The sequence below is a fragment of the Pagrus major genome, chromosome 5 (genome assembly GCF_040436345.1).
Source record: "Pagrus major chromosome 5, Pma_NU_1.0".
NCBI lineage: Eukaryota > Metazoa > Chordata > Actinopteri > Spariformes > Sparidae > Pagrus > Pagrus major.
The window spans coordinates 23,089,485-23,111,067 of record NC_133219.1 but is presented as its reverse complement, the minus strand read 5'-3'; the positions used below and the strand labels follow the sequence as shown (position 1 = coordinate 23,111,067).

The window sequence follows — 21,583 nt, the reverse complement described above, 5'->3', positions numbered from 1 at the left end:
ACAAATTTTACACAGGTCTGACCAGATGACAACGGCATCCACCACGCATGTTCTCCACGTTCAGTGCTGGTGGTGATTACATGTGCCAGATGTGAAAACGCTGGTCCGCTCCAGCAGAGAAAATCTGAGTACTGTCAGGGTTCAAGGCCAAGTGCAGGACTCGCTGAGAGTGACCTGAAAAACAAAAACATGGTTGAACTATGATGTTCAAATACGTTCTTTCGCATTTAAATCAGAGCTGTCTACATTTTTACTTTCACCATTTCAATGACATAATGAGCAGATGCTAACTTTGACAAAGAATTGAAAATGGAAAGGGTTACACGCCTGACCACAATGCTCGCTGTCATTGCCTTTCATGGGTTTAGTTTTACTGGCATGTCATTAGTTGCGCCACATTGAAATGCAGCGCTTTAGCAAAATGGAACATGCACACGTCAATGCAAAGGTGCACAGTCACTTGACATTAAGTTGTGAAAAAATACACAAACTTTAGACATTACAAATGAAACAGGAGTCTCAAAGATTCTAGTCATGTTTCTTTGCTTGGTGTGAAAAGTCAACTTCTCCTTCCGACCACAACCACAAACCAGGTACGTCACTCCCTCCTGCTTAGTTAGAAAAGACCCCCTTTCCTAAACAGAAAACGGCCAAGATGAACTCAAGAGTGAATAATGAAGTGAAACAAAAGAAATCAAGCTAAGAATCACCACCAGAGTCAAAGTCAATACCTCAGAAAACTGTGACGTCTCACACAGAACGTAGTGACTTTTGATGTGTGTAAATCATAGTTTCATGTTTACTGCAAGCCCACTACATGAATGACTCATAAGTGTAAAAAGACTATTAAATATCTCAGTGATAGATGGCAGAGCTGCAACTACGGTCCAACTGTCACACTATTTATTGATTCCTATGAGGGTGAATGTGTTAAACAGACTTTGTTGAGGGCTGTTCTCATGTTTCAGGTTCTCTAACCTGTGAGCTGGTAGGTTGGGCTGAGGGAGGGGAACTCCCAGGTCCAGCAGGCGACGTGGTGCTGAGGAAGGCCGTGACCTGTGACCAGATACTTTTCCGCCCATCGTAGAGAACAGATCTGCAATTGGAGTCATTAGGAATAGTCTGTTTGATATTCAGACACAGTTAAAAAAGAAATATCTCTGTTGCACTTCTGACTCTTGAGCACCTGTGAGTTTGTGTTGGCAGAGGTCACACAAGTCCCTGAATCTGTGTCCCAGATTCTCAGCTCGCCATCTTTCCACCCCCCGCCAGTAGCGATCATCTTTCTCTGCCATGGACACCAGCCCATTGCCTAGACACATACAGACAATGGTCACACGTTGTCTGTTTGTTTAAACAAACCACCCAGTGAATAGCTCCATGATAGACTAATGGTATTTATTTATTTTTAATCCTCAAGCACACTCACTGGTAGCTTTCCACTCAAGTTCTCACGAGCCAAGATTAGTCATCATCAAGTCATTCAACAGAACACACAGTTGCTCGCTATTTGTGATTGTGGTTGTGTCGATCCTAAAATCACCAAACATGTCATTCTCTGTGAATGATGCAGGTGTTCTTCTGCAAGCTACCATTAAAGTATCTTCACAGTGGCGGTCTCAGGATCACCCCCCCCCCCCCCTCCCCCCGGTACCCGCAAAACATCAAAATGAGCACAGATACTCTATTTACCAGTGTTTTCATTTCCCAATAAAGCCCCAATCATAAAGCACACACTGACCTTAACAGCGCTGGGCTGTTTCATTGTTGTGATTGGCTGACGTGACCTTGCGAGCCCTGTGATGTCACTATCCCACATACAGAGGAGGCCATCTGTGGAGCCGCTGGCCAGCCAGTCGCCTCCTGGTGACCACTGCAGGCTGCAGATGCCCTCCTCCTGGACAGCTGCACCTACCAGAGGTGTAGCAGCCCGAGGGTCAAGGTGATGGATACGTCCGAGAGCAGAGCCGCTGTAAGATTGTGGAAACTGTTATTCCCCTGCAAGAATACTGCACACTTGATTTTGATACAAACTGAGATGCCCTTTTAGTTCCAGCTACATATCCTTAAAGGGGCAATATGTAAGAATTTTAGTTGAGACAGAATGTAAATAAATAGCAGCTTTGACATCATGATCTCCTCTGGTCCCAGAGCTCCCAGTCCAAACCGCTAACTGCACGGCTAACTAGCTAACTTGTTATATTTTTGGGTGGAGAATTCTGACATATTGCACCTTGAAACCAATGTTCCCACATTCGGACTTGGAAGAAGTCATTCATGCACATATTTTCTTTCGACCTGTATATTGCAGCTCCCTGCATTCTGGCATAAACCAGAAGTCACACTAGCCATTAGCTCCCTGTTTGGTTTTCGAATAGATTTCAAGATTTTACTGATCACTTTTAAAGCGCGTCTGAAGCTATATCACAGAAATGTTGACAGCCCCCCCTCTACCTTCACCACTTACCTGCTGAGTAACTGCTGTTTCCAGGAAAGAGCTCTGACCGCAGACAAGTGTGATGACAGACGCCTCGTATTCTGCTTCTTCTCAACATCCCACATCTAAAGAAGTGAAGAGAGAGACAGAGTCACTGCAGACTGCTGATTCAACTGGGTGCTACACATCCCCTCACACAGCCCCCCTCTCCCTCCTTCATACCACAGTTCATATGAATCAGTATCCACTCATTTACTCTCCACTTGACCAAAGCTTTTACCTGTATGTCCCCTCTCCTGGTCCCGATGCAGAGGGCTCTGCCGTCTCTGCTCCAGCACAGACAGGAGATGGACCGACTTTGATGGCCCGATGCTCGTCCTGGTTCTGGGTCCAAACATCCCACCAGCGCACGAGTTTCTGAATTCCAAATGTAAACAGAAGAGCCCAGCGCTAACGCAATCAGACCATTAGAACTGCAGTCGAGAAGGTTAGTGTCTGAGGGGGAAGAGAGGGTAAAGCTAAACTGTGCCTGACAAACAGGATGAGTCTCAGCTGACAGCATTTATTTTTCGTTTTCTATTTTCTTGTTAAAACCACATATGTATTCACCACAAACAGAAGGCTTTGTTGACCACAGAAAAAAAATACAGAATAACAGGAACTTTACACTTTTAACCCGGAAACAGAAAAAGAACATCAGCTCAGTTTTCTTCTGTGAGACTAGCGCAGGATCAGTGTCTTCGCTTACAGTAGTCGTTTAGGAGTGACGGCGCCGCCAACTTCGTCGCTGGCTTTCCCTGCAGACTCACAGAAGCTTCATCCAGAAAAGCAAATGGCTGCAAATCCTCCCGTCTGTCATCAGAACCTTCAGTGGAAACATAAAACCACAGTTACACAACATACAAACACAAAGAATCACATCCAAACAAACACATCTTTGGTCTACTGTTGATGAGGACTGAAATCATTTTCACACATCCTTTCTCATTTTATCCACATCGTTACAGTGAATTAATCGTTATTGATTGCTGTGGAGTGGACACACACACACACAAATGTGGATGCTGAAACCAATAGACAACTGATAATCCCACTACAGATACTCCCACGGCCCTCTCGAAGTTTCTACCATTCATTCTCCTTTCCTGGTATGACATCATGCAGTTGCAACTCTAGCGACTCTACACATCATTCAGATAATCAGTAATTTCCCTGTGTGTGTGTTTGTATAGTGAAAGAACATTCATGCCACACCAGCCTGTTGAGCGTTTGCATGTTCTTGAGCTGCAGCTCTCCACACAAATCCCTGCAACACAAGGGTCGTTTGAGATAATGTTTATATTCATTTTTCATCAAATATGTTATCAAAAGTTACCATTAGCAGCGGTTGTGCACAGTTTTTAATGACATAGTTTGACTGTTTGTTGACTGAAGCTTCCAGAACACCAGATGCTTTCTTGTGTTTCTCATTATCTGTCATATTTTTCAACATTATTATTAGTATAGTCGTGTAAGAAAGAAAGGAGTCTAAAGACTGCTTTGTTTTTATCACTGTGCACATCTTTGTTTCCTTGTGGGCACATGACATGACATGCACACACAAAAATCGCACTACAGTGCCAAAACTAAAAGTTCTTTAAACAAACCTGTTCTGGTGCATTTTCTGTGGCAGGCCATCCCCAGGCAGTGATGGTGGGTGGTGTGACAGCTGTGCCACGGGGCACACCTCCTGCCAATGCTGTTTCTGATTGGGACATGATGACATCACAGAAAACATTACACTGATCTTCATCATAAAGCGGTGCGGTAATGAATCTGCTGATTATTCTGTGTATTCAACAACAACAACAAAAAAATCCTTTCCTTTTGACTGATACCATTGTAGGAGATTAAACTAATTCTGGAGGTGATTTATCAATTTATGTTCATTTATGCTGATAAATATTGAAATATTTTTGCAATCAGCCTTTAAATATGGTAATATAAGAGTTATGCTCAAGACACATACAGTCTAAATTATCAGGAGCTACTTTTACTGGCTCTTCAGTCGGGTAGTTCAGGCCAGTGGGTCCCAATCTAGAGGGTAGGGGCCCTTTCAAAGGGTCGTAAGGTAATCCTGAGGGGTTGTGAGATGATTGAGGAAATAGCAAACAAAGAAATAAACAAACAATGTTCTGATACAATAATCTGCTTTCGTGTTTTGGACTTATCTATAATCTTTTTATCTACTGGATCGTTTTATAAAGTGAGCAACTCTTGAGTAAATGTAACTTCTTAGCCTTCACCACTGCAGATGAGTTTGGGTATTATTGATCACAGTTTTGATGAGGTGTGTGTGTGTGTGTGTGTGTGTGTGTGTGTGTGTTGTACCTTGCAGGTGTCCGTGTATGACTCTCTGTTCTGGCTCATGGTGCCTCGGTGGTGGAGAGTCCAGCTGCAGTCTCTGACAGACCGGATCAAACTCAAAGCTGGGCTCACACTGCCGCCCAGTGGTGAGCGGTGTACTCGCAGCTGGGCCCTCTGTGCTGCTCCTCTGGATGATCCGCCTCCTGAAGCGCCTGTATGATACCTGCTGCTCGTTCTGTGCCCGAGAAGACAAACACAAGAAGTTATTCTCTAATCAAACACGTTTAAAGCCTCAGTAGTGTCAGCATACTGAAAACTGACACAAACTTCACAACTCTAGAAACTTCTAACCACATTACTTCACTAGCGTCAAGCAAGAAACTGCAAGAACTAAACTTCCGGTTAAAAGTTTCATAGCAAAAGCACTGTGAATGCCTTTTAACAAAGTATTTCCCCTCCAGTTCCAGTCAAAAGAGCTGATATTAAGCTATCGTACAGTACTGTACTTTGTATTTGATACCACAAGGCTTCTGAGCAATTACACAAAACAAATGTGCTTCGTAAATAAACAAAATCCTCTATATTATTGCAGATAACTTGATGGATAATTACAAGTTTCAAAGCTGTAACTAAGAGGTTTCTATCGACTATTTACTAAGCTGCTGTTAAGCAGTGGTGGATTGGAGTATTTTTATTTCATGTGACTTTATACCTCTGCTGCAAAACTAAAAACACTACTTGATACAAAATATATTTCATCTAATAAATTATGATGTATTATTATAGATTAAGCTACACAGCAGTAAAGTAATTCAGGCTGCAAACTTTACCAGCTGCAAAATTGCAAGTAATTTAATATATTAAATATTAATATTTTGATGCTAATAGTAAGATTTTATATGCAAAGAGAATAATTTTACCCTGTAGTGTTTCTATTTTTACTGAAGTAAAAGGTCTGTGTTCGTTTCATGTTACTCTTAAGTAATCTACAGGTTGACTTTTGTAACTGACTGAATTTGTGAAATTATATTTGACATAAAGGGGTCATCATGGCTATATTATACACTTAAAGTAAATGATAAATAATACCCAATTAATAACTGATTGATTGACTGACTGATTGCTTTTTAATTTCAAAACTGCACGCTTTAATTCCCCTCTTATTTTGTAGGAGCATCCGTCTAGCTTCCGGTACGGTGGTAACATGTGCGCGCTTCACTCCGCTCCTCCATCGGTCCGCCCTGAGACTCTCGGCAGGACTCTCCCCCCTCCTCGCCGACCGCTGCTCGTTCTTCCCCCTCCAAGATGGAGGCCTTAGGGGGCTACCCTGCCAAGTCCTCCAACCCAAAAGCGAAGAAGCTGACGGTGCTGCTGAGCATGACGGTCGGTGTGGGCTGTTTGTTCCTCCTGCAGACTCAGCTGGTGAAGCCGAGAAAACCTGCGGACTTTTATTCTTTCGAGGTGAAAGACGCGAAGGGGAGGACGGTGTCTCTGGAGAAGTACCGAGGAAAAGTGAGTCCACATCATCACCGGTTGTTTCGGTTCAGGAATAAATCTGTGCAGACTTTTGTGGAAGTCATCCAGAGTCAGATGAGTGAGGGGTTTTATTGCATGAGATGTGTTTTTTAAATTGTGTATTATCACAGGATAATCACTCCTGTGTGTGCCTCTCCTGTTCAGGCTTCTTTGGTTGTAAACGTGGCGAGTCACAGCGAGCAGACGGAGCTGAACTACAGGTTTCTGCAGGAGCTGCACCGGGAGCTGGGCACCTCTCACTTCAACGTGCTGGCCTTCCCCTGCGGACAGTTCGGGGACACGGAGACCGGGACCAGCAGGGACATCGAGGCCTTCGCCAAGGCCACGTATGGGGTCACCTACCCCTTCTTCAGCAGGATCAAAATAATGGGCTCAGAGGCGGACCCTGCCTTCAGATTCCTCACAGGTTAGTGTACCACATTTGTACACATCTGTATTTTATAAAAAGATATGACTGTATGTATATTTGTAGTACAGTCCACCATCACTCTGATGGAAGTCTATATTTCTATTTATTAAGTTTAAATGACGAGTCTCTGACAGGAAGTCTGAACTTTCACTGCACCTCACTGTGCAGTAAGTACTTGTTACATTATAAATCACATATTACTCGTGTTTATAAAGCACAGATGCTCAGTAGTAAAAAAATACGTGCGTATTGGCGGATATATCGATGTCGGAACATGATGTGTATGGATTAATACTACTGATGGATTTTAGTATTTTTGTATTTTACTGCTGTAGCTGTTTATGGTTGAGCTAATATTCTCTACTTTATATACTGTCCGTCTTTTAATCTCGTAATGCATCATATTCTATAAGATCATCATCATTGAGCACGACGTATCTTAGAAGGTCAGTCTGCTTTCAGCTTTGTGGCGATTAATTTTCCAGCCAGTCCAAGAGGAATTTTAAATAGTGTATTTGGTTTAACATTAGGAGGATTATCTCAACCCATAAATTAACTCTCCTTCCTTCAGTTTATCAGAAATATTGAAGTTCAAAGTCACCAAATTTGGACATACAGGGTCAGGAAGGGTATGAAAATCCATAAAGTGACTAAAGCTGTCAGACAAATGTCGTGGACTAGAAGTATGAAGTTACATAAAATGGGAATACATAAGGAAAGTAGAAGTACCTTCAATTTGTGCTTAAGTACAGTACATGCATCTGTAAATGTACTTAGTTACTCTCCACCACTGATAATCTTAAGTTTAACGAGCGTCTGGTTTTGTGTTGTGTCTCAGATTCCGTCCAGAAAATCCCAAAGTGGAACTTCTGGAAGTTTCTGGTGAATCCGGAGGGGAAAGTGGTCCGCTTCTGGCGGACGGACGAGCCCATGGATAGCGTTCGACAAGCCGTCACATCATTGGTGCGAGAAATCATCCTGAAGAAACGGGTGGAGCTATGATGGAGGTCGTGGACAGACGCCGGACACGTCTGTGTGTGTGTGACGGCGGTGTTTCCTGTGCTTTGACAGCAGGGGAGTGACTGAGCTCTGAACTGTTACAGCGAGTGTGGTGGGGCGACGTGTCGCTCCAGAAACAGTCGGGATGAAAAGATCCACTAGTGTTGAGAGAGTGTTTGTCTGTGTGCATGGGGGCCATCCTGTGGTTAATAATGACAATCATGATGAACATTCCTGATAATGACCACTACTGCTGCTGCAGCTGAAGGATTGTTTAACCATTCAAGTGTTGGATTCTACAAATGTTCAGTTTGGCTAATTTGTACCATCTGTTTCTAATGTTTACATTAAAATCTTGCATATTATTTTCAGCCCGTTTTGAGTGATTTCCGCCCAGCGAATTGTGAAACATCCATTCAAGAACACAATGATTTCATAATTATTTGATTTTGGTAATGAGTTTAGGACCTTGTGTTCATGTTTACAGCTTAGAGCTACTTATTAGTTGCATATTGGTGCTGATGTTGTGCATCCTGGAGCTGATTGGGTTATTATGCCTGTCCACCATGACTGGAAGCGTAATGTTTGTGGGTTGTCCATCCATCCCATTGTTAACACGTTATCTCAAGAACACTTTTTAGGGAATTTCTTCAAATTTAGCACAAACATCCACTTGGACTCAAAGATGAACTGATTAGATTTTGGTGGTCGAAGGTCGGTGTGACCTCACAAAACCCTTTTTTTTTTTTTTTTACCAATACTCAACAAATCATGTGACAATTACAACAAAACTTTGCACAAATGTCAAAAAAATTAGTCAATGGCATAGCTCAGGAACAATAACTTGACTGGTTACTGGTTACGACTGAGTCTAAATACTTACTTGAAAAAATTTCATAAAATATACAACCGCTGCCCTGAAACCGAGCCCGCTCTTTTAAACTGACTGAAGTTGCAGAAGTCCTCTGGTGTTGCTGGTGTGGATTTATATGGACAGCTGGAGGGCAGCAGCAGGTAAGCTGGCACACACACACAATCAACCAGCTAACAAGACACTGCCTTCCAGCCACCCACGATAAGAGAGCTGAAAAAACTGTAAAAGCAGGCGATTTTTATCCGTCTAAATTCTTCTACTCGAGCTCTTTGTGATACCAGAAGCTCAAACACTGAAAATAAACGTCTGAAGATCTTGTGGGATTCTTGTATCTCTTCATCAGAATGATAAATATAAAAATAGTCAAATGTAACCGTTCGGGTAGCAGAGCAGTGTGAGCTGGCAACACAAACGTCAGCTAACATTACACTGCCTCCCAACCAGTCACAGCTCACCGGCCTGCTGCATGCAAATGAATTAATTTGACTGTTATGATATAATATAATGTGACACTGAGCTGAATGTAGACTTTACTGCCTGTTCCGTTCCTCCTCCTGACTTTATTTGACTTTGGCTATTTTGACTGTTTGACTTTTTATCCTGCAGCTGACTCAGAGCGTCGGTTGGATGTCTGTGGCAGCAGCAGTGAGGAGTGTAGCTGACAGCTGTCACTCAAGATAACACAGCCAGCAGCAGTACACTGCCACACTGTCACCACCAGCTCAGAGGATGGAGGCTGGAGTGGATGCAGCTGGCTCGATTAACCCGAAAGTTTGGATTGTTTTCCTGCAGAATTGTCCCTTTATTTGCTCGCTTACCTTGAAGGGACAGTGTCCTCTCTTTCCCACAAGGTCTCTCAGCCTTCTCCTCATGTTGTCCTGGTGATAGAAACACAAAGAGTTCAGTCAAGGTGATGCACAATAAAAAAAATATGTAAAAAAATATTGGGATCTTCAGAGAGTTTTGGATTTTTTAATGAATGTTATAAAGAAGAGCAGTAAGAAAGTAAAAGCAGGTGTTATTTTAAACAACTTAAGAGTAAATTAAGATCAGAATCAGCTTTATTGGTAAGTATGTGTACACAAACAAGGAATTTGACTCCGGTTAAGTTGTACAGGGAATAGTTATTAAACATTAAATCTGAGAAACATAATAATACTTGAAAAATTAAGACTAATATGTACAAGATGGTGCAGAATTTCCATCAGTATTTCCATTAATTATGGTTGCAGTTGACCAGAGAGACAGCCATGTGTTTACAGTTTGAAGTGGTTGCCAGGTTGCAACAGGTCAGCAAGTGATAGTCAGGAAATAGTCCACCTTTAAGGCTGTTTATATATTATTAAATAAATTATAAAATGACTCACCCAGTCATCTGAATCTCCACTTCTCAGACGCATCTTCAGTTCTTGATACAAAAGTAAAACACCATCAGCTTCCTCTCAGTCTTGAAGCACCGGTCATGCCCGGTGCACCTGCTGTCTGGCCTCCTGGACGGACTCCGCTCCTAAATACTCTCCCCGGGCGGACGGTGGAGCGGGAAGAACCGTCCTTTGCTCTGCTATTGGAGGTTAGGTGGAGGTGGAGTTTTTTCTATTTAATTAATGTGGAGGGATTCCCTCCGCGCCCTGGTTTCTACTGGAAACACATAGACAGTAAAAAAAGAGCAGCGCGGTAATGTTGTAAAGCTGGAGGCGGCAGCATGTATCAGTGAATGACCCCGACAAGGACACACTAATAAAGAGTTTAATTAGTAAATATTAATGATGTTGATTAGCTACAGTATTATTTGCCTTTTGGCACACATTAAAAGCAAAGATTCATGTGTTAGAACATTTAAGATAAAATAGGTAAAGAGAATATTTATAGGATACTCTTAATAAGAATAGATGTTTCTTCAGTAATAGGCGGATTAAAAGTCAGATATATTAGACATAGCTATGGAAGATAACTTCCGCCATAAAGAGAAAAAAATATGAAAACTTAGTCTTAAATAAAATAAAAATAAACATAATTATGAGATAAAATGTTGAAATTATGAGATAGCTATGACTTTTTATCTGATCATCTCAACTTTTTTATCTCATAGTCATGACTTTTAAAATAATAGTAATGACAATACTTTTTTTAGTTAGTAGTGACAGTATATTTTATATTTTTGTCACATTATACATGATGCAAACAAAAAGCAGCCCTTGTAGAGGTTACGAGTTCAGTAGTTAAGAGGTTGTGTAGGCCTTTCTTATTTTTTATTCTATTTTTATTCTGTTTTTTAATTAGCTTATAGATTTGAGAGTTTATACAACATATTTTTATTTATTTATTTTTAATTAACAACCAACACTTCTTCTAACTGTCCCCTGGTTTTGCGGGAAGAGGCGGTGAGTCCGCGGGCCACACCGTTTACTGATGAGCTGCTCTCGCGCTAAGTGGGCCGAACGGCGCGAGCTGCGCACGTTCTCGCCACCTGCCACTTCCATATGCGCTCACAGCCCGAGCGCGAGCCTGCGGAGCTGTGCGACAGGTGCGTGCTCTCAATGAGCCGCAGCAGCCCCACACATGCTGACGGAGCAGCTCCATCACAGCTCCTCCAGCAGGCAGCCACAACAACAGGCCGTGCACATATTAAACCTGTGATAATTAACTGTCAGCTCTATAAATCCATTATTAAAGCTAAATATATATATATATATATATATATATATATATATATATATATATATATATATATATATATATATATATATATATACATACACATATATATATATATATATATATATATATATATATATATATATATATATATATATATATATATCACATGCACAGAGTAATAACAGTTAAACATGTTTGCTTGTAAATCACAATAAATGCTGCTGTAATTAAGTTTGTAATCTCTCTGTGAGATATTAAAAGCAGGTAATTAAACTGATGAAGGTTGTTTCCGGCTTATTATTGTGTCTTTACTTTGAGTTTGTCCCTCTGTCTTGTGTTATCCACGTTCTGCAGCTTGCTTTAAAATGCACCCACAACATGTCCTGATAACTCTTCACTTGCGTTAGAAAAAGGTTTGAATAAAATATTTATTTGCGCCTCTTAATCCTTCCCACCAGGCTCCATCAGCATCCACCCGCAGGAGGACGTGAAATCATTTTATTTCACCACCCTCTTTCCCGCGGGACTCCGTCTGGTTCACAGCCTCCCTCCAGGGTTTGGCTTCAGTCGCCTTAGAAACTCATTGTGTCTGTATTTTCCTTTCCCCTCCCGCATTGTCCCCCCGCAGTTTGGCGGTAGCTTAACCGGTCAAATGTGTCACAACCAGCTTAAACAAAGCGTCGCCCTCTGTGGCCACTCTGCCGCTGCTGCAGCTCAGTGACAAACCCATTTGTTTGGTGTCGAGCTAAGCTGACGTGAAGGTTTGGACGGTTGTATGATGAGGGGCTGAGGTCTGACAACAAGCGTCCTGTTTGATTTATGTTGGCAGCAGGAATTTAAATTGTTAACGGTGATCAAGTCAGCAAGTCAGGGTTTGTCAGGTACCTCCAGGTATGGAAGGCCAAAGGTGTCAAAGTTCTGCAGCCATTACATTTTATTTGACTTGATTTGATATAGGCCTACATGATGACTTGATTTAGTAAATAGATAAAGGGGCATACTGTAGACTACTTAAGCACAAATTTGCTGTACTTGTACTTCACTTGATTTGATTTCCACTCGATGTAACTTTATCTGTTTATCTACTCCAGCTTCATAGTTGTTCATATTTTCATACCCTTCCTGTCCAGTGAAGACAACTTATCTCCAACCTTATGGTTAATTGTCACTTTTTGGGTTGAGAAAATACCTCTAAAGATATTAGTGGTGGATTAGTGGTCTTTTCCTCAGAGAAAGTTGACTTTTTAGAGATACATGGTTCTCGCAGGACAGAGATGCAGAGATGCTGATCTCCATGATGGAAGAATCGGTCATTCTGACATGTGGACTGACAGTGTGTAATACATCATAACTTTTTTTATTTTTTAAAATGCTTTATCGCAATGTTTCCTTCATTATCTTCCTTACAATTATATGCTTACAAGTCCATTGCACATTTTTAAAATACTTTTTCCACAAGTAGTGGAACGTTCAGAGTCTTTCTTTGTTGTTCAATTTTTTTTTTGTTTGGTCTCTGATTGTGAAAGTTAACTTTCCCATGTCTAAAATTTGTTCTGTTGCTTATACAGTATCCATGAGTTCATGATGTCACCTGCTTCAATAAGTTAAAGAGATGTATATCAGCTAATTTTATTGTTCCCAATGGATTGACGCCCAAAATACTTTCTAGTTTCAGACGTTCTTTTAGGTCAAAAATATAGTTTAGAGTTTTGTCAACATCTTCCTAAAAGCGGTCCAGTGTTGGACACTTGAAAAATGCATGTGTGTGGTTTTGTTCCCCACTCATCACACTAACACATCTGACTAAACCAGTGACTAATGCACTGGTTTGTGTGGGATTTGCCCTTCCAGCTAATGCCTGATTAACATCAGGATAAACACAGCTCTATTCTTGGATGTATTGTGTAACAGAAAGTTGATTCAGGCATGTGTATACACATTTTTGACAGCACTGACATAAAATATCACCGCACCATTTAACTTGTGGAGTCAAGAGTTTAACAGGGACATTTTTTTATTTATTTCAGAAATTCATCATCCAGATTTCCCAAATGAGCATACCTTCCCTTAGTGATGCATCTTTCCTTGATGTTAAATGAAACATCAGGCCTGTGTTAATCAGACCTCCATCTCACTATCAGGTTCTTCTTATCTTCATATGTGTCATTAAAGCCAGTGTTCATGACAGCAGCAGCAGCAGCAGTACTGTAAATTATCCTCAGCTCGTGGGCTGCAGTGCTGCCTTCACTGCTCTAAAGTAAACAGGCCCAGGTTTGGGAAGTTTAACCAGGTGTCTGACCTGAGGTTCGACATTGTCTTGTTGACCGGTCTGCCTCAAACAAACCCACTCAGCAGTGAGGGTGAAGGAAGATTACATCACAGATACCCAAAGGTCAGACGGTCACATCCTCTTAAGATAAGTTCATCATCTTATTGTTTTCTTGTCCTTGTTTTCTTTTCTTTTCTGCACCTGCTGCTGGTTCTGGTCCATAATATGACAAACTTTTAATGAACGACCAGTAGCCTATGCTAAGGCTAAGAAAAAGCCTTCAACGTGCAGGAAAACAATTGTTGTTCATAGGATAAAAGATGTTATCAGCATACTGTATACTGCAATATCTGCCAAAGTAATGTCATGTACCCATACTGTAATTATCGACTCTGTCCACATACAATCTCACAATGATATTGCCTTAACTTTCATATGTTGATGTTTAAAAATGTTTTTGTATCTGAGATTTTAGGTCCTCTTTTAGATTATTTTTCCACTGGGAATATTGTTCATACAGCTGAAGCTTTTAGCAGCATGGTTGAGAGGACCATAAATCATCAATCTGGAACAAAAAAATCAATTTCAATTTCCAAAAAGAAGGATATAAACAAGGATGTTGGCCGTAATGAATCATGAGCGAAGCCCTTTCTCAGACCACACAGTCACTCAGACAGAGACAAAAGGAAAGGAAGTCCCTGCTTCTTAAAGGAGGTCAGGGGGTCACATTTGTTTCACTGCTCAAACAAGAAAAGTTCACGTTGAAAACAGTTTCTTTCCATTTGTTTGAATGTCACCCGAGACCACTTTCCATGACAGAAATCCCTTTAAGTTAGCTTTATAAAACATAACTTTTATTTTCAAACTTTTAAAGTCATTATCATTTTCCGAGACAAAACAAATTATAAGGCGTTAAAATAAACACGACATTTCCACATTGTTTGGTCAGATCATTACATTTTGAGGCATGTAAACAGAAACACAAAGAAAACAAAAGCTGAGGCAGTATTATTTCCTTTGTCAGGCACCGCCTCTGACTGATTAGCTTACAAGCTACCTGAGGAAGACATCATTTAATCATTCACAGATATCACTATAGATTATTAGTTAAGCATTAACAGGCCCTGCCCACCCACACATCCTTCCAGTCTTGAGCAGACATTTGGCACTTTCAAACCACTTATAAAAAGCAGGGTCGAGTTCAGTTTTACATTGTTAACCCGGGCTTCAGCTGTGGTTTGGAACCCAGCGAAAGCGGTATCCTCCCTGCTGAGTCCTCGAGGTGAAGGCTCGTCCGTGAGGAAACACCTGAGTCCTTATGGTGCAGTGATCTCTAACAGAAGTTCTGAAAGACGAGGCGATCTCTTCTGACTCTGCTCCATCTGTTGCTGTGCTGCTGCCTTTGGAAGTAGAAGTCTGTAGGCCTGAGAATGAACCGTACATGCGTATAGTCTCTGGTTCCTGCTGGAGTTTTGTTCCAGCAGCGGCACCATGCAGGACAGCGTTGCAGCGTGTGCTGATGTCCCTCAGCATGTCCTCCACCGAGTCAGAGGACTCTGTTTCATATCCTTCATCCAGTCGCTGCCTCTTACAGGGACTCAGTGAAGTTTTATCACCACAGGGCATCACTGCCTCTCTCACATGAGGGTCTCTGACTGTCATCAGTTTCTGAAAGAACATAGTGGAAGTGCAAGAAATAAAGATAAGGGGTCAGGGATAAGAGGTTATATTGAATCCAGGATGAAAGTGTGTGTTCAGTCATGTACTCACTTCAAGAACTGAGGCTAGGTGCTTCGCACGACTGGCCAGCTGCCTGAGGTGAAGGTTTCTCTCCTGAAGGGAGTCGATCTCTTCCTTTCTTCTGTGGAGAGTCTCATGAAGCTGCAGACACACAGACAAATGTGTTAACTTCCAATGACAGCCCTTTGCTTTACCGCACTGTGACCACTTCATGTACAACGATAACAGTCTTCACTGTATGAATATTCAGTTATTTCAAAGCACTATTGCACCTGTCACATGACAACCACAAAGTGCACTTTTAGTGATGTTTTCAAGGGCACTATGTGGAATTTTTTTGCATGATTTGCAGGTACACATCGCCAAATAACTACTGTCACTATCACAAAATATAGACACACAGACGTTTCAGTGCACCTTGATTCAACAACCAGTATTTGTTGAAAAACTGAAGAATAAGTCCTTATTTAATAACTTTTGACCATTGTTAGCATTATGGGCCAGTCTTTTTATGAGTGGGCTTCCTTCTTGACAGTGGTTTCACATTATTCTCTGATCTACTGATGGTGGTCAAGGAAAGGCCATCGACAAAAGCAGCGAAGCACCAACAAAGGCACGGAAAATAAAACTGCTATAGGAAGTAAACATGGATGTAAACAATGCAGGTTTCAAAGTGTTGAAAGAATTTGGCTTTGCAAATGTTTTGTGAGGAAGGAAATGCATTCAACACATTTGTTAGACCTATAAAATACTGATGTTGTTTATTTATGAGAAAACTCTGCAGGGCACCTTTAATGTTTTCCTGATTTATACAAACTCTCCACACATTTTTAGATCAAACCAGGTTAAATATAACGAAAAAAACTCAAGGTATATTTATGAGCATCGTTTTGGAGACATCTTGAGTCAGAGTCAGTGAAAGACCGAAAGTGTCAGTTTTCTCAAAGGTGATGAGCAGAAATTTTGGATTTGTCTAACTCAAACATATCCAAAAAAGCACAAATTGGATCATTCATGACATAAATCACATATAAATACTGCCTCATCAAGTCAAGTCACGCTAGTCATGAATCTTATAATAAGGATTTACCTGATTGTTGACTTCCATGGATTCTCCCAACGCCCTGCCCTGGCACTGGGTGATGCCTCGCCACAGAGCTCCATCTTGGGCAGGTGGATTACCTGCTTCTGTGGAGGAGCGAACCAGACAGTCTTCTGAAGAGGAGAACCGCTGAGGGGTGAGGGGAGGTATGACACATCCCTGAAAGGGTACCAGTTCATCTGGAGACAGACTGCTCTCCAGAGTGGCAGGAGAGTCTGACAGAGGAGACAAACACAAGGGGTTGATGATGATGATGGTGATGATGATAAGATTATTACTATCATAGTAGCCGTAACAACACAGCACACAACATCAGTGCAAAAATCTAAATGTCTTTGCTCACCTGCCATGAAGTCCAGCGCATAATCTCCAAAGTCCTGGTCATCTGCATCAGATTCATTCACCTGCAGACAAATCAAATTGACTATTAAAAGACATACATGTGTTAAAATCTCACTGGAGGACAAACAAATCGTAGCTTCCCCACACCTGATAATCCCACCACGACCAGGCAGGGTAATGTGGCCTTATGGCAGAATATGTCTCGGTGGTCATGTCAGCGAGTGTGCCGGAGCGTAATGTGTTTTGTGCGCACGGCGAGCTGTGCCAAAAGAGGCTGCCTGTGGATAAAACGTGTGAGGTCCGCCCAATTAGCGGTAGCCTGCGTGTCATGGGTAAACATCAATCTCTCCTGTGCAGAATTCCAGCACATCGTGTCAAACATTAACAGCCTGGGAGTGATAAAGATCTGCCACCATGTTATATCTCTCTAAACGCGTGGATTTACATTAAAGTCAGGTGTCACAAAAGCATGAAAAAAGTGTTTTTTTCTGGTTCTTTCTTGAGTTTTTCTCCTCACCTGAGAGCCGAGGGAGTCGCTCTCTCTTCTCACCACAGACGCGCAGTCCTCCAAATCATCCCATGCAATTGTTGAAAAAGCTGAAACGAGAAAAGTGTGTCTGCATGAGTCAATCCACGGAATTTATTTATTGTCACATGCTGTCTTTATGCTTGAAGTTCAGTCAGAATGGCAGAGGTGCGCATACCTTGTTCGATGATACAGGGGAGCTCCACGTACATGGCGACTGGACTGCTGCTTCTTGGCACCTGCAGGGAACAACTGTTAACACCACTGAACAACAGAGCTGAACAGAAGAGAAGAGATGGGAGAAAGATTTCATACCTTTCTGCTCACCGCAGCTCTCCTCCCCTGTTGGCCCATTTGATTGGGGCACATGGCACCAAACACCTTTCTGTCTCTTTGCATCTTCATCAGCTCGCCTCTGGCTGCAGGACTGACGCACCATGGTTTGATTCAGAGCTGATATAGACGAAATTCTCCCGGTTTGTGTCTCTCCATGCCGCGGCCTCGGAGTTTTGGCCCAATCAAAGGGACTTGTTTGGTCTCCAGGGAGCGACGGCGTCCTGAGAGATTAAACTGGTGCAGGCTAACGGTTTTCTGCTCTGAAGTGTAAAGTGGTACCGCGCGTAACGGCGCCATTACAGCAGGTGCTCCCTGTGTGCCCTCCCTCCGCCTGCGGCCAAGTATTCCCTGCGCCCTGCCAGAGGCGCATGTGGGCTCCAACCATGCCTGATTTATGAAATCAAACACCTTCATCAGACAGACCAGTGCGTTTTCACTCTTTGGATGGCCGGTCATCTAATTTTATATCATTATCAATGTGTATTTGTTTCATATGGCCACGGCGTTCATCGCGTAATTTATATCCAACTGTGCGTAAAATAGCCAAATTAGGTCAAGGCCTGTTGCCACATTTAGAGCGAAGTGGAAAAGGAAAAGGGCAATTACAGCAGACAGCTCAGTAAACACTGGTGACAAATGCCTCGATTAGTAAACAAACAGAGTAAGCCTTGTTGGCCCTTAACGCTGAATGCACCTGTGTGGTCGACACTGTGTCAGCAGGTCGAGATGCCACGCGTAATGGATTATCAGAGAAAAACACTCAGTTGACCAGGCTGTGTTGGCACAGTTCAAATAGTGATGCGGGTAAGCTGACCTCCAGGTAAACGGCTACAATAGCCTGTAGGCCACACTTTATTTCTTTTGTTATCCCTGAAGCCTATAACCTCACATTTGTCAGTCTGTAGTGGAGCAGTCATTTATTTGTATTGAGCCCAGTCCAAACACTGCGATGGAGACAAGACTGAGACTACAAACCTCTAATTTCATGATTTCTTCTTCATATCATCCAGCGTCCATTACATCTGGACACACCTCTCTGGTTTCCCATCAAACTGACTCAGCTGAGTTTGAATTAGGGCTGGGTGATGTATCGATATTATATCGTTATCATGATATCAGACTATATATCATCTTAGATTTTGGATATCGTTATATCGTGTAATGGCACAAGTGTTTTCTTTCCAGGTTTTAAAGGCTGCTATACAGTCACATGATGTAATTTTCTGAACTTACCACACTGTTCTACTTGTACTAATCCTTGTCTTCACCCACTTTGTCATTATATTCACATTACTGATGATTATTTATCAAAAAATCTCATTGTGCTCATTTTGTGAAAGAACTGAGTCATCCCTACGGTATTGTGCAATATCAATATTGACTCGAGATATGGCCTAAAAAATATCACAGTATTATTCTGAGGCTTGAATCATTGCTTCACATTTTATTCTCCATTCAGAGACCAACACAAATTCATTTTACTCATCATTTATTACATCATTTAAAAAGAAAATCAATAAATTACAGCACATTTTTCCAGGTCCTTCATTAGAGACGGAACAACCATAAACCTGCAGCAAGTCAGTGCACATACAGTTAATAATGACTTCAAATTCATTCAACAGAATATATTAAAATACTTCATTGATAAACATTCATAAATATAAACCTATGCTACGCTGTAAAACATTCAGTGGCTGCAATCAACAGGTTGTCTATGAGGTAAACATGAGGTTAAGATCGGTCTGCTTTACTTCTGAACATCATCTTAAAGTAACCCCAAGAATATCAACAGGAGTGGAGGGGAACCATTTCTGAACTGTGGCACACTTGTCGTCACATGGTGGACATCACTTCCAGTGCCTCCTGGTTTAATGACACTAAAAGCTTCAGGTTCTCTCTGCATTCCTGGGCCAGATTGTGGTTGTAGCCCCCCTGACTCACAGGCCGAGAAAGCTCAGGGCTCTCAGATGGTTGAGCACAAACTGGTTGGGGACATAGTTCATCCACAAAACTGCCCCGCTGCTCTTCCTGTGACTGGATGATCGCATGCTCAACGAGCCCTTGTTCAGATTTCAGTAAGTCACAAGCCAGCCTCAGTGCACAGCTCGCAGTCAGAGATGGTGGGTATTTGTTGAAGGCATAGTCTGCTAGACTCAACTCGCACACCTTTCGTGCGAGGTTGCTGCACCGCCTGGGTGTTTTTCTGTCTGGATTCATTCTCGCACACCTTTCACCACCTGCACTCTCAGACACGAGCTGGGTAGCCTCAATGCAGTTGGTGTAATAGTCCAGGAAGAAGGCCAGGGTGGGTGCGTCGAGGCGGAAGTTGAGACGGACGAGGATGAGGCACTCCAGGTTGCAGAGCTGCTCCTTAGTGAAGGCATCGCAGCAGAACGACAAGAGATGGCTGATCCGCGGTGAGCACACCTCCACCTGGGTGGACAAGGAGAAAGGGAATGAGTTATACTATACTTAAATTCTTGTTCACATCTACCTCTCTATCTATCTATCTATCTATCTATCTATCTATCTATCTATCTATCTATCTATCTATCTATCTATCTATCTATCTATCTATCTATCTATCTATCTAAAGACAAAATCTGTTCCCCAACCACTTGCCACACACAAAAACACACCTGTTTACTGGCCAGCAGGAGTGCAGTGATACCCAGCAGCTGGAAGCAGTCAGCAGCCACCGGTGTGGATGCCAGGAACCTGTCCATGATGTTCACCGCCAGACAGCAGCACTCAAAGGACAGACGGAAATGTTTGTGTACAGGGATGAGCCAGCTGATGAGTGTACACCTCGCCTCCGCTGTCAACTGGGAATACAACAGAGTACATTACATGAAAAAAAGGGAGAGGTATGGCATGTGTTTGTCCTCTTGAGGTGCATGAAAGTATAAACTCCCTCTCTGTTGCCTGATTTTGCACTTCAATGGCAGCAAGTCACAAATATTTGCATTCAGTCACCACTACTGTTTCTTCCACTGAGGCAGGATTTTTGTGTCACTTTCAGAAGACTATTGGATGTTATTGACAATATATGCAGAGATATTGAGAGGTAGATAGCGGAAATTAACAGAGATCTGCTGGAGGAAGTGGTGCTTTGATAAATTCTAAACAATGCAGTGGGTTTTAGAAAATGTAATTGGTTTGAAACACCAAAAGGCGATCAAGTCAACAATTATCTTAGATTAAAAGGTCATATTTTTGTTTTGGATTTGCTTCTGATGGAAATATAAAAAGTAAGACACATTTTTTTGGCAAAAAAAGAAGAAAAAAAAAACAGGCCACACACATTTTCATACTTCCATTCAGTAAAATATATCATTTCTGACGCGGTCACTGTATAAAGTGTCTTGTAGCCTACTTGTGGTTGGCGTGCCAGGCTTTTGCAGGGATCAAACTGCGCCTCTTTCCCCCTCTGGATCCTGTAACCGATGTCCCCGTACTGGAGGTACCAGGTGGAGAGCTGCCCTGCTGGAGGCTCGTCTGAACGCAGCGGGGACACATCTATCCGAGCAGGGGAGGAAAGCGCAGGGGTGCCCAAGTCTTCCTCGAAACCGGAGTCACCCAACTTGGACATGAGAGTCTGTTTCCTGTGCCGGGCGGTCTGCCGCTGCTGGACCGGTGTGAGCGCGTCTGTCCGTCTCCTCTTGTGAACAGCGTCACTGTGCACAAAGGAAACCATAACTGTACCGGAGCCTGTCTGCACACCGGCCACCAGTCCACTGGCTGAGTGTGCGTCCTGGATGTGGAGCGGAGTTTCGTCTGGTGACGTCAGTTTCCCGGGGTCTCCCCCGCTCCTTCAGCTCACCTTTCTCCCATCACCAAGGCAACCGAGGCTTAACTAGGAGCTAATTACCCTCAACCATATGTTGTAGTAGCCTACATTTTCACGTCTGTAGGCCAATTTTCATGAAACAGAACAGGCTCAATAAATCTATCCTTACAGAAAGAAGGTGGAAAAATATGTCTTCGCAGGTGAGCTGTGTCCTGA

General features: G+C 42.4%; 4 protein-coding genes across 4 annotated transcripts; 1 reads left to right on the top strand and 3 right to left on the bottom strand.

The window, feature by feature from the left end:
* LOC140995647 (cell division cycle protein 20 homolog B-like) lies at positions 1-5,753 on the bottom strand. Its single transcript, XM_073465727.1, has 12 exons — positions 5,726-5,753; positions 4,808-5,053; positions 4,474-4,553; positions 4,084-4,181; positions 3,692-3,762; positions 3,186-3,302; positions 2,718-2,932; positions 2,468-2,562; positions 1,742-1,970; positions 1,187-1,312; positions 979-1,096; positions 1-174 (listed from the first exon to the last, which is right to left on the bottom strand). The coding sequence occupies exons 1-12, from the start codon at positions 5,751-5,753 to the stop codon at positions 77-79; spliced, it is 1,521 nt and encodes a 506-aa protein (XP_073321828.1). The 3' UTR covers positions 1-76.
* Positions 5,754-5,959: 206 nt separating this feature from the next.
* On the top strand, positions 5,960-8,098 carry gpx8 (glutathione peroxidase 8 (putative)). Its single transcript, XM_073466542.1, has 3 exons — positions 5,960-6,295; positions 6,464-6,725; positions 7,567-8,098. Exons 1-3 carry the CDS (start codon positions 6,089-6,091, stop codon positions 7,728-7,730), a joined length of 633 nt encoding a protein of 210 aa, XP_073322643.1. The 5' UTR covers positions 5,960-6,088; the 3' UTR covers positions 7,731-8,098.
* Positions 8,099-14,755: 6,657 nt separating this feature from the next.
* Positions 14,756-17,643, bottom strand: mcidas (multiciliate differentiation and DNA synthesis associated cell cycle protein). The gene is given in 7 exon segments (XM_073465631.1): positions 14,756-15,196; positions 15,299-15,409; positions 16,359-16,585; positions 16,714-16,774; positions 17,230-17,309; positions 17,417-17,477; positions 17,509-17,643. Coding segments are annotated over 7 exon segments (1,116 nt in total).
* Positions 17,644-19,046: 1,403 nt separating this feature from the next.
* On the bottom strand, positions 19,047-21,325 carry LOC140996656 (cyclin-O). The gene is made up of 3 exons (XM_073467107.1): positions 20,954-21,325; positions 20,217-20,402; positions 19,047-20,010 (listed from the first exon to the last, which is right to left on the bottom strand). The coding sequence occupies exons 1-3, from the start codon at positions 21,272-21,274 to the stop codon at positions 19,411-19,413; spliced, it is 1,107 nt and encodes a 368-aa protein (XP_073323208.1). The 5' UTR covers positions 21,275-21,325; the 3' UTR covers positions 19,047-19,410.
* Between the last annotated feature and the right edge of the window lie 258 nt (positions 21,326-21,583).